This window comes from Sparus aurata, chromosome 14 (assembly GCF_900880675.1).
Source record: "Sparus aurata chromosome 14, fSpaAur1.1, whole genome shotgun sequence".
Taxonomy (NCBI): domain Eukaryota; kingdom Metazoa; phylum Chordata; class Actinopteri; order Spariformes; family Sparidae; genus Sparus; species Sparus aurata.
The window spans coordinates 15,513,945-15,532,545 of record NC_044200.1 but is presented as its reverse complement, the minus strand read 5'-3'; the positions used below and the strand labels follow the sequence as shown (position 1 = coordinate 15,532,545).

General features: G+C 41.5%; 1 protein-coding gene across 1 annotated transcript in view; it reads right to left on the bottom strand.

The window, feature by feature from the left end:
* The window catches only part of exoc4 (exocyst complex component 4), a 116,229-nt gene that overhangs the window by 20,467 nt on the left and 77,161 nt on the right, over positions 1 to 18,601 (bottom strand). The window contains exons 14-16 of the mRNA XM_030439459.1: positions 9,204 to 9,340; positions 7,684 to 7,839; positions 5,629 to 5,807 (exon numbers count right to left, since the gene is read on the bottom strand). Of these exons, the coding sequence (XP_030295319.1) occupies positions 5,629 to 5,807; positions 7,684 to 7,839; positions 9,204 to 9,340 (472 nt within the window). The remainder of the gene's footprint in view (positions 1 to 5,628; positions 5,808 to 7,683; positions 7,840 to 9,203; positions 9,341 to 18,601) is intronic.

Here is an 18,601-nt window from a genome sequence, read left to right as displayed (position 1 = left end):
TTTCGAATCCCATCTAAGAGAAACGTCTGTTCGCTTGCCATCTGCAGAAGATGAGGGTGGCAGACATTAAGGGAGAAGATCAGTGATGGAATTCACATCCTTACACACATACAGCATACAGATGCATACATACACGGGCAGTTCATATGAATGCAAACCCAAATGTACACTCTTCGACCTGTGTGCCATTGAGGGAATAAACAACACAATAAAGAACAAGAAAACGATATGACGCAGCATTTTTTGTGGCACTGACAAAACACAGACGCTAAAGATTTGATAAAAATCATGATCTCTTTTGTTTAAAAAGTACAACATGCCCTACCCCTCGACAGAAAAAGAGGAATGAAGAGAAAATGGAGAAAGATAAGCAAAGGGCAGTATCCTGCAGGGGTGGAGTGATGAATGATTCATAAATGACTGACTGAGTAAGAGAGGAGAGGAGTTATTAATTATTTTGCTGCCTCTGGTCTAGTAGAGGATGAACATCTGCACATGGGGATCTGAACTTCTGTCCAGAGAGAAGGAGAGTAAGCGAGGGGGGAAGAGAGAGATTAAAATCAAAAATGAGATTGAAAGATATCGATATATGAAGACCCCAGACTGCTTAATGGTGTCTTGTAATGACAGAGAGTCAAATTATGCTACACATTATGCAGGACACAGAATTGAATAAGAATTGAAAAGACAATACTTGGACTGCTGATAAAACAACAGCATCATCTCCCACTGCAACCAGTCCCCGAGGCTGGTGCAGTGAATAAGAATGTGTTCTTAGTCAACCTGCCTTGTTAAATGGAGTCAAGTAAAAAAAAAAAAAAAAAAAAATCATTGCTTAAGGGAAAAGACCTACATTCACCGTAGTCAAGGTTAGAAAAGTGTATCCCATAAGCCCTTCACAAGCGGCAGAGCAACCACTGAAGAGAGGGGGAACTTATTCCCGTGGGGAGAGTATGTAGTTATCGTTGAAACCCTGCAGCACAGACTTGAGGCCCGTTTCTAAGCAGCTAATGATGGTCAGGCCTCCGACATGAACACACATTTGCACATAAGTACTGGTAGGCGGCAGAAAGTATACAAAAGAAAAGACTCTCTATGAAGATGACCCTTGACTGGTCCGAGTTCTGTAAACAAAGACCCAACAAGACTGCCAGAAACACCAGCAAATATTATCAAAGATGCCTAAAATGTATACATACACACACAGCAACTGTCAAGTCTGTCACCTGAGATTGCTCTTCAGGCATCTGTCTGTGAGTTTGTGTGTGTGTGTGTGTGTGTGTCTGTGTGTGTGTGTGTTGTTGTTGGGTAAATATTGTCAGAGCGGATTGGAAGTCCAGTGCCGCTACCAGATGGGTGATAAGACCCTTTCTGCAGCCACCTTCACGGCCAATAAGCATCAGTGGTCTGTCTGCATACACACAAGCTCACTCTGACATTGTTAACAATCTAACACACACACACACACACACACACACACACACACACACACACACACACACACACACACACACACCTAAATCGAATTAAGATTCAGCACCATGAGCATGTTGAAGGGGTCGAAAGTGCGTGCTGCTTTCCACGGTATCTTTAATACTTCAGAGCATAGCAATGTGTGTCACTGCACATCCAGCAGGATTGAATCATACAGGGAGGTGACCAAACCAAACGTCCACTGTACCGTTCACCCAGCCATGGACAGAATCTACCAGAAACCTTAACGCTTGAAGAAGGAGGGAACAATGTTCACAGTAGCAGGATTAGAAAAAGGCAGACGGAAGGAGAGAAGGAAGACAAAAAGAAAAACGGAGTAGAAAAGAAATGTAGAAAGTAATACTGAGACAGACAGAAAGAAATACTAAGAAAGACCGAAGCAAGAAAGTAAGAAAGAGGAATGAAAAAGCAACTAGAGGGAGAGGAAAATGAGTTGTTCATACCTGACTGCTTCTGTAATATAAAATCCAATTTGGAGAGGCATAGATGTGAGGCGGGGGGGGGGAGGAGGATGAGATAAGGTGGGGTCCTTTTTCCCTGCCGTACCCTTGTCCCATCTTACGCAGTGCATGCTTATGTACACACACACATGCACGCACATACACACGAACACTCATGGCAACACACACGTAGTCTGTCATCAGCTCGGCAAACACTAAATAATGAACAATACGGAGGCTGTCCCAGCATGATAAGTGACTGCCCTATCCTTCCCATTAGTGCCACCCGCCAGAATTAATGATAATTATGTCACGTCCCTTCCCGTACTTTTATTGAATTCTTATCTACGAATAAACGAAGAAAGCTGGAGTCAGAGTGAGAGGGAAGGGAAGTTTAAAAAGAGATAGTGGCAAAGTCGAGCCCAAATAAGAATATCTGAAAAGTCTCATTTAATTATTTCATGTCTAAAAGAAAAAGTTGCGATGTGGAACAGCAAAATAGTGCGAGTTCAATGAGCAATCAGAGGTCTGGAGCTAGAGAGTTGTGACAATCGCTGATAAGGGTTGAAGCCCCCTCTCTCTATCCCTCTAGGAAAGGTGCATAAATTACCAGAGCTTTTGCCAGAGGACCAAGATACTGCAGAAAACACGGCTAAGTTTCTCCAGAGTACTGTAACACAATAAACGACGGAGCTGTACAAGTAGGTGATGAACACTTATGTATATTTTTGGGATGTGCTTATACTGCAGGTTTTGACAAAATCAGATAATGAGATAGTCCTTTATGGATCCCCAGTGGCAAAATGTAGGTGTTATAGCAGCACAAGGACAGAAAAAAACAACTCAAAGGACAGTGACCTTGGATCACTGGGAAGTCACAGCAGGCTCTACCGGGATATGCAGCCCCCCCCACTGAACATGGCTGAACACCGCACTGGGACTGAACACATCCTCGAAGACCGATAGATGCCAGTGTGACAACAGGGAATAAGGTATGGAGGCGACTAACAACGCCTCTGACCTGGCGCTTTAGATCACAGGGACGAGAAGACGCGGCAGAAGGGCACAGGAGAGAGTTGAAAAAGCAGAGTTGGGCATCAGTAGCGGGCAAAAGTAATGTATAGAACTTGGTGAATCGAGGGTTTATTTCATGCAACTAGAGGTGACAGCAAACTCACAGCCAATAAATGTAGATGTGCTGAAACTGAATCCAGTGCTGTATAAAGATTTTTAAATACACAGTACGCAGACATTTGAGTATAATCTTGTCAAGACTGATCACATATTATCCATCTAACTCTTGATATTCAGCTTGACGACCTTTTTAACCATGTTAAATATTAAATGAGCTTATCAGAAAGAGATAAACAACAACATGACTTTTGCATGGGACTGATTAAATCAAACCTGACATCTGTTTAGGCTGCAAGTATCAGGGGAGAGGCTTTAACACTGCTCATCTGGAGGATGATGGAATTACAAAACAAGAGAGGGCTAATACAACTTACAGTACAAAAACAAACCTGACCTTCTCTGAGAGTCTTTACCGGTGGTAATAACTCCTTGATTGCTATCATGTGATGTTAATAAAAAAGATATGGACTTGAAGAAGAATATTACATGCTGGAATCTTTAATAGGAGATTAAATATGTTCTCAAAGTGATAATGAGGATGAAAAACATGGCTGTAATTATTAGTGATTAACAAGACCTGCTTAAGGACTATGTGTTGGATGGAAACTCAGACACCTCATTTTGATCAGTGATTAATGATACAAAAATGATGACTGAGCAGGGAACGTATGAAATGCTTTCAAGAGTCCTGATTAGGCATTTATGTGTGCACACTCACACAGGCAGAGCCAGGGATAATGAGTGTGTGTGTGTGTGTGTGTGTGTGTGTGTGTGTGTGTGTGTGTATGTGTGCGCGCGCATGCCCGTGTGTGTAAAGTGCTCTTTGACAACTCCAGTGGAGAAGGTAATGAGTGTGTGATAATACACTCAAACAAGAACTTAATGAGCCACAGGTAAGAAGTCTTGCTACAAAAGCAGTGCAGCTCAGGATGAGAAAACTTCATATACTCCCAACAGTGACTCACCATAAACCATCCAGACACTCGTTTTTAATCCAGGGAGCATTTTGATCAATAACTGCTTAACGACCTGAGAGACTTGTAGTTACGTCTCCTGGAAAAATTTTCACAATGTAATATTACTATATCCTGTAATATACCAGTCAGTAGAGGGTGTCTGGAGGCTTGTCCTAAGGTACTTTCATGGTTGGAGCTGCACTAAAACATCATACTCCTGAAATCTGTTGGATGTCACGTAAACGCACACATTTCCCACAAACACGCACTCACTGGTAACATTTTTTGGCAGCCATGACAGCCTATCTGTCTGTGCCAGAGTGAAAAAGAAATGAGAAACTGCGAAAGAAAATGACAGAAAGGATCAACTAATTTTTGGTGTAAAGCAACCATCTGACAAGCAGAATTCATGTGTCAAAGACAATATTTAGTTTTTTAGTGTGCACAGTAACAGCAACAGATGTCTGGTATGGGTGTGTAGCCGCAACTTTCACTGCATATGTCAATGTTTTTGTCAAAAATATCGCCCAGTTTTGCTTTGATTTATCTAATCCACAGAAAAACAGTGAACATGATTTTCAGCATACAGTCTGTATAAACATTGTATTTAGTCAGTTTCTCTCCTAAATGCAGTTATAAGATAGATATGCAGGCTTGGCAGGGTTCCATTTTAAAATTCAACTGCTAACATGTATGTAGCATTCTGACCATGTCTGTTATTATGCTGTCAATTAACTGCCAGAGGATGGTTGGTAGATACTGTAGGATGTTGAAGGCGTGGAATGATTTTACACACATTTTACACAGCTTTCTTTTCATATTTTGAATGCTTAGCCAACCAAGCTTTATATTTCGGATTGTCAGGCCAACCCTCGAGAAACTTGATTTAAAATGTACCCATTGTATGCCATTCAATTCTTACTCCTACACATAAAATTGGACTGTCAAACATCTCTGCCCGAGCAGGAAGTAAACTAACCAGTGCTCCCTTTGCTTGGATTATTTTTTCCGTGATGTTGAATAAGTAATATCACATTCATATCTTATGTAAGAAAGAACAAGAACAAAGATAAGAAAACAAAGAAAACAAGAAAAAAGTGATAAATGTCCTCTATGCAGCCTTTTTTGTTCACACTGTCTATGGAAACATTGTTGAACGCAGCGGTAAAGGTATGGTTTCCTTACTTTTGACTGCAGAGCTAATGATTGTGCACTGTGTAAAGGCAATTCAAAGATTTTACTGCATTTTCTTTCAAAGTAATTTGGTTCCGGATGTCTGGAGTCAGTACAGTTATAAGGCACTTGGGGCAGAGCTTTTTAGCAGGGTGTGATGCGTGTCCTTGCCTTGCTTTTGGTATTACTTTTTATATTTTACAAAACAGAATAGGGCCAATAGTGTTTCCTTACTGTCTTTTCTTTTTTCAGTACTTTTCAGACCTGGAACTTACTAAAACCAAATTCCCTTCTTTTCCATAGTGCATATGAAGACTGAATTTTCTGAAAATGTGCACCATTATTTACCAAGTCGCAACTGATCTTGCCAAGGCTGTTCGGAACAGCTACAAACATATTGTACAGACTACTTCATCATGTTTTTTCCTTACCAGAGGCATGGGGCAGGTTGGCGAAGAACGTCTTAAGCCGACCAGCGAGCCACTCCATGCTCTCATGGAGGTTGGCCAGAGCCTTCAGATCACTGACGTCACGCAGGATCTCATTCTGGGGGATCAACTTGTCTCCGAGGTTCCCAGTCAGCACCTCTGACTCCTTTGCAAAAGCCGCCCTGGATGATGCAGAGAGCGAGGGAGGTAAGAGTTTGTGTGGTTAGAAGGATAGAGAGAATATATTGTTGGCAAAGGAAAACAAAATTTTACCGTCACTGGACCAGCAAGCACCCTTTATCAAAAATGATTGCTGTCAAAAAAAGTGCTTTGACAAATATATCTCTGATGACAAACAGGCGTGACTGTGAAAAATCCTATAATCAGTCTACAGTTTAAAGTTATCTGAAAGAAAATTACCAGTCATTGGTTTGCTGCTTGGACTCAAGATGTCCTGTCTACAGAAGCAATGAGTGGCTTACATAAATACTATATCAAATGTTAAAACATAACGTATTGCTGAACAGAATGAATGTACAAATAGATGTGTGTGAAAAGTTTGTTTCCTTATAGAGAGTTCAATTTATGTGCAAAAGGATGTGTATATGAATCAGGACCATGAACTGCACAAATGTCCAAACTAGAAAAGTACTGTAGAACAAAAGGGGGAATGGTAGACAACTGAACTGAAGTCCGCCAGGGCTCAGTCTGCAAATGCGGAAGGTGGCGATATGGATACAGCCATAGAGAGAGATATGTGAGGGACGTGTAGGAACATGACAAAGATGAACACAAGAAAACTTTGTAATCATATTTACTTTAAAAGGAAGGAGCTGTGAGGAGCTAAACAGTTGGTGGGAGAGAAAAAAAAGTAACCGAGAATACTTGAAAATCGAAGTCAGTCAAACAAAAGGCAGAGATTTGCAGGGTGGAAAAACAAAGACACTGAGATCAAAACCTCTTTTTCACTACATTTGCAAGCACTTGTGGTTTTGGAGGGATAATTGACTTTGGTTGCTGGCAAGAATAGATGGCGAGAGAGCGGGGAGGTTGGATAATTTCAACACCGCAGTGCTGCAAACACATGGCATGCCAACCGGCCTCCAGAGTCACCAGGATGCCCACAAGTTCAAAACGCTTTGAACAACAGACGGGCGAAAAGAAAAACACTAGACACACAAACGCACATTCTCTCACTCGCACATAGGCATGTGTAGCTTATTAATGAGGCTTTATTAAAGCACTGGGGTTGCCGGTCGTGCAGAAGCTAATCCCCCTTTCATAGTGATGAAAACATCTACCGCTCTCAAATCAAACAGCCTTATGGTCTCCCTCTTGCTATCTCTGAGCTTTCACCGTGTGTGTGTCTATGTGTGTGTGTGTGTGCTTCTCCGAGTTGACTGAGACAGGGAGTGTGAGAGAGGCGGGGAGCACGTATACAACAGATTGACTTTCTTTGGCCACATAACCAATTTATTTATTTACTTTACTATTCCGCTCCGATGAGCTCCAGTGTTCCCTGAAGAGTGCGCACATTCAAAGGCAATTTCGATAAGACTGACCCCCCCCCCCCCCCCCCCACCTCCGTCTGCTCTCTCCTTATATTTTCCTATTTTGTTCTTCCCTCGTTTCCTCGCTATGTTCAGATAGAGGGTGTTTAAAAGAGCAATCATTACTTATTTTATGGGCGCATCTTAGTCGACTAGCGATGGTTCAATAATATGTGAATAAAGGGGAGCAAAGACAGGAGGGCGGGATTACTTGTGTGATTACTCAGGAGTGAGTCAGTGACTACCTCTGTTTGTTTGTGTGTGTATAGTGTGAACGAGTAAGTGTGCTTGCTGTCCAACTTGTTTGAGTATAGATTCTTTATGACTAGAATAGGGGACTGTCGAAAACCGATACTGAAGCTGGTTCAGATGAGAATGATTGTGTCCCACATATGTCTGTAGTATATCTGCACATCCAGTATTGAATGGTACCCAACCCTATTTATGACTGAATTATACTTCTACGTGCGCTAGTACATTTGAGTTCTGTGTGCATTTGTGTGTTTACCGAGTAAAGTCCTCTTCATCCTCTCTCTTCTGTCGGGTCTGTCTGGGCTGGGCCATGTTCGCCCAGTTGGGGAGGGACTGCAGCAGACGACTGATGTCCTCATCTTTAGACCAGGAGGCGCTGATGGTGAGCTTCTCCTCACACTGGACTACACCCCTGAAGACACACGCAGACACACGTAATGACATGCAGACAACCTCAGGCGAGTCATAGATCACAACATACAGTAAATATTTGTTTTTTGTTGCTCTTGACGTACAATATTTCTAACAAGAAACAAGTTCAATTCGCTCAAATGGTAAAATATGTAACAGTGAATTAATCTGTTAGTTTTAGAGGTATCTGGTCATGTACTTAGGTGATGGACACAATTTAGATTTGTCCTGCTGTTGGCACTGAATGAAAGGTCAGGAATCACTAAAGTTAATATGATTAACCTTCTACACACCAAGAATGTCTGCACAAAAGTCTATGGCAATGCATTCAAAGGTTACTTGAAAAACCTCAGAAACAAATGCTACAAATCATTTAGCTGCATTATACTAATAGTCTTACAGACAGACTACTATCAGTATAAGTCTGGTGTCTGAATAAGTGGTTCAAGAGCATCTGTGCTGGCATATAAAATATCATTACAGCAGCTCTGATTTGGCATGTAGAGAAATTGGGGCAGACTGCCAACATGTATTTGCTGGGTTGGAGAAACTGCTTGGTTCTGTAATTAATATCATACCAATACCATGTACAGGAGACACAAGCCCTCTAGGGCTAGGGTTTCACATCTACACACAGACTTGTTCATGTGTAAACACACATAGACAGTACCTCACAAATACAAACACACATACACACTGGCAGCCTACATTGGCCTTGTCTTTATCACTCAGACGCCCCAGTGAGACTGAGGCTGACCTGTGACAGAGTCCAGATGGACTCCCAGCAGTCTGTCAGTCCTTTCCTGCGTCTCCTGGCCCCTTCATCGCTCCCTCTCTTATACCTCAATTTCCTCTAGGTCCCCCCCTTTACCTGGCCAGGTGTTACATGGTCCCAGGGGAGCACAACTGGATGGCCTTTCACAGCATCAGTGTAAAAAGTAAGAACCAATTGAAACTAAGTTCAATATTCCTTTTGTTCGGATACATTTTGGCCATTGTAGACAGTGATAGTGACCTGGTGAGGTCGTGGTTATGTGGCATATTCAAGGCCAGTAACTCTACCCCAGTGGTTTTCTTTTATTATTTTGTTTTTATTTTATTTTTTTATCTGTTGGTTGTAAAAAAAACAACCAAATTTCATCTTTGCAGTTGTCAAGACTACAACCTGACCTAAACAACAATTATTTATTTCCTTCACAGTTTATCATTTCAAAGCCAAAAATGACTTTTTTAGTATACAAGATTTTGTTGGTTCTAGCATGTGATGATACATCCTATTATCACAAGTTACAAAAAATAATAAAAAATACAAAATAAAAATGTGTCGCTTTTATCCCAAGTGAGCTAGCCTCTCCCATCCTTTACCTGTAGCCTGTGTTGCAGATTTCCTTGTATTCTTTGAGCTTGTCACACACCATCTCAAGGAATTGGTTGCAGTAGGCACTCAGGTCTTGCATGAGGCTCATCAGATCCTGGATGGACTTCTCTACTACCACCGTGCTCTGGAGGCAGAAACAGGAGAGAGAATTGTTACGGAGAGAAAAACAGACACAGTAAAAGACATGGAGAAATTTGAGAGGACTGGATTTTATGCAAAAGCCTGGTCAGATCCAGTCTGCTGCAGTGCAAATATGACAGGATGTCTCCAACTCCACATGTCTATCTGTCACCGGCGTTTGGACTGATGACTGGTGCTGGAGAGCCTGTCAGGAGTGGTAACACTGTACTGGTGGAATGGATGATCCGTTGTGTGTAAGTGAATCAGCGCGGGTGCACATATTTGTGTGTGTTTTTGAACTTCGGTGCTGTGTGTGTTCTCAGGCTGAAAGTGAGTGTGTGTGCATTTGTCACAGTGCGCCCATCACCAGGAGCCACGGCAGGGCTGTGACAGCAGCCATTACAGATTAGCCACTCCTGCGTGACTAATAGCTGGCCCGGGAACAGCAGAGCAGCTTCATATCCCCAGACGCACTCACACATACACACGGCGAGGAAACTTTTCAAAACGCACACCTTCAAGCAATTCAAGAGCTGTTAAATGAGATTACAACTCAGTGTGTTCCCGTTTGCCTGCTCCCAGCACTTAACCAATCTATCGTACATCGGCAATAATAGTGATAACTTGCTATTAGTTTGGTGATAGCCTTGCCGCATTCACTCTGAAACACACTACGACTGCGAAAGCAGTACTGTGTTTTGGAATCCCACAAAGTTACACAGAGAGGGAATCTTAAACACATGATTTCTATTCATAGATTCTTAATATTCATGTCACTGTTCTTCCTATGTAAACTTAAAACGGAGTTCCATTGTTTAGGTGGGAAATGGAAAAATTTATAGCTTCGTCAAAGATGAATAAAATGGAAATGATCTGTGGTATGTGGTGCAAACAACTTCAGAGCTAGAGAGTTCACGCATCCAGAGGCTAATACTGTACCTGCTTTTTAGTGGAAAAACCAGGCAGAAAATGCAGAGAGCCAGATGATCGAATCCAACATAAATGGTTAATAGTAAAATTTAATATTTAGTCACAAACTCAATGACTCAATCAACCATCACAAAATATCGAGGCTGGCAGAAAAACATCGTCTCTGACCACAACCATTTCTTCTTTTTTTTTGAAAGTATTTTTTTGGCCTTTATATGGCTTTACTGATAGAACAGCTCAAGATACGACAGGAGATAGGATGAGAGAGAAGGGGAGTGACACGCAGCAAAGAGCCCCCGACCACAACCATTTCTTGAAAAAATGTATGCATTATGCATATGATGTTTTTTACCTTAAAAACTTTAAGTCAAGAAAGTCACAGTTTTCATGAAGATAGTAAAAAATACCATTTAGTTTTGTGTAAAACCCCTCAGTGAACTATGTTGTCTAAGTGTTTAAAAAAGGTGAAAATCACATGAAATCCAGCCATATTAACAGCTAAATGAGAATTAGTCATTTTTGTGAGAGAGCTAATATTTGCAACGTCTCTGCAAGTTTTCAGTAATGGGATTTCATCAGTGTTAAATGAAAGAATGTCAATTATGTGACTATTAGGTGTGGAGCCAGGATCAAAATAAAATTTGACTCTGACCATTCACTACAGTACCTATGATTTCCGAAATCATAGTATTAAATATAGAGCTCAATCTTCAACAGTTTAAGGATTAAACGGATGCTGAATCGTCTTTAGTGAAATGTTATGTTAGGTATGAATGTGTCTTTGATTTATTTCTTAATTGGTGTCATTCTCTGTTGAGTTGCAATTGGAGGTGATGTGACTACAATTAATCCATCGATAGATATGGTAAAAAAATCAACAATATGATTAAATCTTAGAGGAGTGAAACTAACACGTACAAGCCCCAGACTGTACAGTATGATACAATTTTAATTATTATCTCTGTTATTTCAGTGTTTATAAAATATTTTTTTAAATGTCCAAGGCCAGTAGTGAGCTGAGAGGAGTGCTGAGAGGACTGTAGGAGGCAGTAGTGACCGTAATTGATCATCAAAAAAATATGGAGGAGACCCCTGATGTGATAGAATGACATTAATATTAATAGCTCTTTCTGTGTTTCAGTTTCCCCCCCTCGCTCATTCTGTCACAAGCAGGCAAGCATGCACATAAGCACACAAACACACACATATGCTCACACACACAAACAGCAGCCACTCCACTGAGGGAAGTAATGATCCATAGCAGTGCCCATGCCCATGGAGTGCTAACCAAGGCCTTGTCTCTGCCAAGGGAGCACCCTTTACTGTCCATGCCTGACTCCCTGTCAGTCTGCCAGGGTAGGAAGAAATACATAGACCCTGCAGGAAGATTAGCTGTTACTGTGGCTCTGGCATGGGCTAGCACATCATCTTAGTGTTGTGCTAGGAGGGATGTAAACCTCTTAAGTAATACTGTAAAAAAAAAAAAAGGCATTGGTACTGATGACACAGTGATAACAATATGCCTGGAAGGACCTTTTTATTTTTTTACACTTGCTTACTCTCCAAGAGGGTCGTGTTGAAGGGTCAGCACTGCTGAGGCAGCAAGGGATCCGGTGGGTGGCTCAGGGAGACTACAGCATGACAGACTTCTGCAGTCAAATCCATTACAGTTTTATGACCCAATAGACTTTGCACAAATTAGATTTTTTAGATAAAATTAACTGGATTGATTCAGTATTTACACAGCAACAATCCTTTTGGGAAAACTGGACTGCTGCTACAGCAGAAATTATGAGGATCAAGAACAGACTTTATAAAGTAAATAGCATAAACAATAGAGCAAATGTGGAATACCCAAACAAATTATACTTTCAAATCTCTGTTATATTAGGAAATACATAATGTCAGTCTTACCAGAATGTGATTTACACGTTTAAATGTGTGAGATTCATTATTAAAAATAATAGTATAATAGTAGTAAGTTTTGAATTTTAAGAATTTGCAATGACCATTAAAAAAGTAAAAGAAAAGCGACATTTGGAAATTTAGAGATGATAACAATGTGTTATTGTCAAAAACTTAATGTGCAGTCAGAATTATAACAGTGGCCCTCAGTCTTGCTCCCTGGACTTGCTGGCCAAGCCAGTGAATGGAGAAGAGTAAACAATGCATGCCCGATCCATTACTCCTGCTCTAACAAATGCTCTTGCGCCCAGCTCCCTTGTCTAATTCTGCTCATTTAACACAGCCATTTGTCTCAGGCTGCAGAAATCATTAAAAAGTAATCAAGGGACAGATTGAGAAAGGGAGGGCTGAGGGAGAGCGGTACAGAGAGCGTGTTCTGCTACATCTCCTCTATCTTACTTGACCGTTACATGGGAGGCATCATCCACTATGGAGGCTTCTCCATTTCTGTTTAGCTTACTCTCTCCCTCTCGCTTTCTAATGTTTCACGCTTAAAAGGTCAACATACTGAGCAATCAAGTAAAAAACACCCCTATTTCTCTCATAATTCTACTTCATGGCATTACATTACGCCCGAAACTGAGCTAAGTTGCACTTTGCCTCTACTCTTTTCCATCATTACCACATAAAAGCATAATTATCAAGCGATATTAGACTGGCGTCTTGAAAATGGATCTGAGAAATTTGCTGGAGTAAACTGCTGTCGCTGAGAGTGAAGACCACATCCATAGCGGTTTAATGACAGCAACAAGGCCGTGCTAGCACTCAGAGTGGAAGAGCTGCTAATGCACGGTCCTCACTCCCGAAACCACCCTGAGCTGGTGCTAAAGGTAGTCATTTCCTTTGGTTGAGTGAGTTAAAACCAAAACACAGGGACATGGTGTTAAAATAGCCCAAGTGCAGGGATGTAATCTGTAAAATACTTTTTGTCACTATTTCCTGCCTGATAAATGCGAGGTGTCATCCTGTGGTTTAAAGGAAAAAGGTAGAACATTTTATTCACTCAAGCTCACTAAGGATATCTGAGTATGTGCATTGTGTGAATGGCAGCCATGTCTTTTTTAAGCTGAGTGGGGACTCGAGGGCCTCAGGTTTGAAATGGAAAACGGATCATGGGTTTCCCCATTACAATAATGGGGTGCCTCTCAAGGTTACGCAGGGGTCAGAGTGTTTAACCCCGTGCTCTTTGCCGTTTCACTCACACCCTGAACCCAAACCGCTGACTCGTGTAATGTCTGTGCCGTGTCATTCACATGTGTGACCGATGGCTGCCAAAATAATACGCACTCGGCGGCGCGTGTACACGGCAGCACACGCCCACGCAAACAAGAAGACATGCAAAGATAAGTCCCCTTTTCCCCACACATGCACACTAAGGCTGTCCCTCTCCTGGGTAAAAGGGGGAGCTGGGCGTGAGTGGGACATCGTCTTGACAGATCATTCATCAACGTCAGAGTCGAGCCACACTTCGAAGCCTCCCCTGACACACACCGGATGGCCCTCATGCTTGCGCCTGCTCAACCGCAACACATGCTTCTTTGTAGGTTTGTGCATTCAAATTTGTTTAAGCTTTGGAAACTACACAGCCTGCCTTTGTCTACTGAAGTGTGTATCATTTATAAAAAAACATGGTAAAAGACGGCTACATGCTATATGGTAGCAAGAGTATTTCATCACTTTTCAATGTGTCGTCAGTGGGAAAGAGCTGTGGTATGGTTCATTTTGAAGCAGGAAAGGCCACATATCTTCTTGTACTGCAGAAAAAAAGTCCACTAAAATGTGTTTCTGAAGCAAGAAATAGGCAAAGCAGTTACATAATCTCGATCACTGTCCTTTTAGGCAAGTCTTGCTACTTGCAACGATCTTGGAAATGTCCCTTGGCTGTTATTTTGGGCTTTACCGGGCCCCGATCTAAATGAATGGGGAGTGAGCCAGAGGTGGTCAATAATGAATAATAATTGAATGTTCATTCTGTATAATGCCTCGATTTTGATTCGTATTTGCTCAGAACTGACTAGTGTTGACAGTTAGATCTTAGTTTGCTCTCTCTTGATCCGACTTCTATGTACTTTGTGTTCGTGGAGGCAGGCATACATAAACGCAAAAGTAAAATCTATGGTTCAAACAACAGCCCCAAGGCCAGCAAGAGGTGCCGGAAAAAACGAGCAGGGAGCTCTGAGTGCAGGCAACATGGAGGGAAGTTTACCATTGTTTATTTGCGTACCCACACTCCAATCGAATGAAAAATTTATTTTGGACTGAAAGGAGCAAAAGAATGAGAGTCAAATGATGATGTTCACATGCACTTCAGCTTTGGTGTTCATAGTATGGCATTAAAAACATGTCACAATGAAGTAAACAGACACATACATGGCTTCTGGGTGGTCTAAATTGAATAATTAAAAAGGAGACATCGTCTTTTTTACCCCAAACATCACCACTTCTGATGCAAAGCTTAATGCAGTGTTTGTAAGTGTTCTAATTGAGAGATGAGGAGCAATATCACACTTGGCTGATTACAGATGGGCTTCCATATTACACACACCCTTTTCACACCCACACACACAAAAAAAAAACACAAATGCAGGGTGAAAAATGGAGCGTCTGGCTATGCTAATCCCAGATTTGATTCAGCATAGTAACCCAAAAGTCATTTTTACTAATCACTCCATGATCCTCTTGCAATTTTTGCAACTAGCATTGCCTTCTGGTGGATGTGAGTCGGATCCCCTTAGCATTACGTATAATTATTTATCACTTATTATCATCAATTATTCTGAATTATTAATCACAAAAAACTGGGTTAGGCCAGTACTGGTTTGTGTGTGCAAATAGGGGAATGAAAGAGAAATTATAATGTTTTTCTGTGGGGACTGTATATGTTCCTCCCTGTGCTCCATTAGGCCCATATGGAGCCATTTTATTGGTGCACCAGCACACGCACACTTGCACTTGCATGTGTGTGTGCTCACACCAGCACAGAGATTGTCATTTGCAAATTCAGAGCACAGACTTGCTTCTAAAAATTCAAGCTGTAACTTTTATCAGGCGCCCACAGCCAAAACCTTCTTCCCTTCAAACCAAAGGGCATGTTTGTGGTAGCGCTGACATTTCAACTTCTCTCTCTCTAACTCACTCACTCCAAAGGCAAAGATTATGTCTCGTTACACACAGAGACTCTGTCAGTGGTAGCGCTGCATGATGTGAACCTGTACTACCCCAGGCTGTAGTTGGCGAGGCTGTTTTTTTCCACTGCTCATTTAAATGCTCGCTCTGTCACTACGCACACAGAAACAAGCACAAACACACATATATTATGTACAATATATATCTATTATATTGATATAAATATATAAACAGCATCAACAAAGCACAGCCGTGTCACAGTTGTGAGAGAGGAACATTTCAATGGCGGAGGCAGGTTGGAGGCCCAGGGCAGCTGGGCGCGAGCCTCAGGAGTATTTGTGTTTGGTGCAAGATAACCAGGCGAAGGTGGGTGGTGAGGATTGTTACACCTTGAGTAGTGAGAGAGGAGGCAGAACAGAAACAAGGCTCTGAGGTGAGCTCGACTCAAAAAAATGATCAGGATTTGAGTCTATTTAATAGGAAAAAAGCAACTCTTCAACATTACTATACTGGAGGAAACAGCTTATCAAAAAAAACAACTAATAAATACTATAGTATGTGACACACGGCATAGAATTTAGGATTATTATTCAAATACAACGCCCTGCACAGAAATACATTTAAATATATCTTTATATTTAAAAAGCGAAAATGAAGATATGTCATGGTAAATGGTTCAAACTTCACTGAATAATGAATTACATAAGTATAACATTTTTAAATTAACTGACCAAGAATTAAAAGACGCTTGTATAAAATGAAATATAAGGTTAACACAAATACTTAAGAGTTTAATCTAATTCAGTAAGAAATTAGACTACATTTCTTATGTGACATGACATAATATGATCACTCAAAGAAGCTTTTGATCAATTTTGTTATGTTTTTATAGACAAAAGGATTAACTGATTAATTGTAAAAATAATCAGCACATTAATCAATAATGAAAGTTACTGTTATAGGCGGCCCGAAATTTCAGTATCTCTGAAATCACACTGACTCAAATTCGAAGTCAATATGAAAGCAGCAGGAAGTTTAAACTCCAAAGTGTTTTGGTGCACTTATTGTGCCAGTGTAACTGCACAGTGTTCCTTTTCAAATCTTAAAAGACATTTTTATAGAGCTGGAAGATTGATGACTGCAACTTTCTTTTAGGGCAGAGGAACCAAGAGCAAGGAACAAAGATTCAGGAAATTATCCTTTCATTCTACAACCTCTTCTTGAACTTTGAAGAGCACAAGTGTGATTCTAACCTGTTTGAGATACGCTACATCACCTAAGTTCAAGTAAGGCTGAGGTGAGAACGCAAAATCTAATAATCCACCGGAAACCGCCACGTTGTCTTAGTGATTACAACGTTGTCTCTCTTTGTAGCGGAGGAAAAGGAGATTGGAGGGACTCATTTCAAGTGCAGCCAAAATTGCTGCGAATGAGAGCGGTATTTTTCTTTTTCTTTTTTTATTGAGGTGCCTCATTCCTTGATAACTCTTAACAGCTGTAGAATTGTCAACTGGATGCTTAGGCACAATCCATTTCAAGACAGATAATGTAGCAGAGGGCTCCAGAAACTATTTGGACTAAATGGAAAAGCATTTGGAATATTTATTTCAGTGTGAACAGGCCTATTTTGGCAGAATTAAAATGGGTGTTGTGCAGTTTCGCTTTCAGATTCTCGTTTCGCTAATAAACCTGGGTTTCGGTTTTTGGTTTTGGTCCTTGTAATGTCTGTGTCTATGTGTGGGGGTAGGGCATGTGTGCAAACATACCACCCTCTTTCCCCTTTCCTCCCACTCCCACTTGTGTCCCAATCACAGGGCACGGCTGATGCTGCTAACAGGTGTATTGTGTTGTGATTGCTGTGTCTGCTGATGGGAGCAGGGTGCTGAGAGTCTCCTTAATAAAGAGAAGGTCCCCCCCACCTGCCCCTCCAACCTCTAATCTCTGCTGTGTGTGTGTGTGTGTGTGTGTGTGTGTGTGTGTGTGTGTGTGTGTGTGTGTGTGTATGGGTGTTAGTGGGGGCAGCAGGGAGCCAATCAACAGGAAGCGATCAACCCCCCACAAATAAACATTGCCTACACACATCATCACAAATAAAAAGGTCAGTGTCATTACTGTTATTGGAGGTGGGTGTGCGGGCGCGCGTGCATGTAACACGTGTATATGCGTGTACAGCTCCTCTCTCGCGAAGCTACATGTGAATATGAAATTTAAAAGGTCAACATCATTAGCAGGCCATTGGCAGTTCAGCATATCTGTAATGCAGTGAGTGCTCTGGCAGCTGACAGTGAGAGAATGAAACCAGCCTTTATGTGGCTCCAGAACACGTTATGTGTGTATTCAAACATCCCCCAAAACAGCCAAATACAGGCACGTACTGAATTAATACAAATGTAGGGGCAGTGACTGCACAGACACAAACACACACTGGTATATGCAAATACAAAAAAGGCTAGTTAGCAGCTATTGTTTAGAGGAAAAGCTGAATGATACTTAGCTGAAAAGAGAGGACCTATGTGTAGTGTGATTACAGCTCTGGTGTGGTCTTGGTTGATGAAGTAAACAAGCAAAAAATAAACAACTCATTTGCACTCATGAAACACAACCACGCCCTATGAGTGGGCATGCAGGTGGCTCTAAACTGCTGTCTTCCGGGCAGGGAAGTGCAGTCACCAATTTGGTGTTTTGCCGTTTTTTTTTCCATTGCACTTATGTGACGCTGTAGGTGCACATTGTGTGTATGCTTGTATGTTAGTGTGTCACAAAAAGGGGACAAAACGGGGGGGGCTACTAAGATTAATGGAGCCAATCTCCAGAGCTATCCAACAGAGTGACCAGACCCTCCCTATCCTACATTCTCCTTCTATTCTATTCCCCACCTCTCTCTCCCCCCTCTGCCGTTTCTCCCTCAATCTAACTCTAATTAAATGAATCAATCAGTGGCAACACCAAAGCTGGACAGATAGCATCACACCGCTAGGGCTCGCGGCGTGTATGTTTGTGTACTGGAGCCTATTTCATGAAAGAAAAAATGAGGGAAAAACAAGAATAAAGAGCGGGATAAAAATGGTCACAATAGATGAAAGGTTGAGAGCAAAAGGAACATCAAGCAAGCGAGCAAGAAAGCCAGATACCACATAAGCTAATAGATATAGAAAAATATAAAGCTGTGTGGCTTGGTTTCCTTCCTTGTTTCTTTAACACCACTGTTCCTCCAGAGATTTATCAGCTGAGGCTATGCTATCAC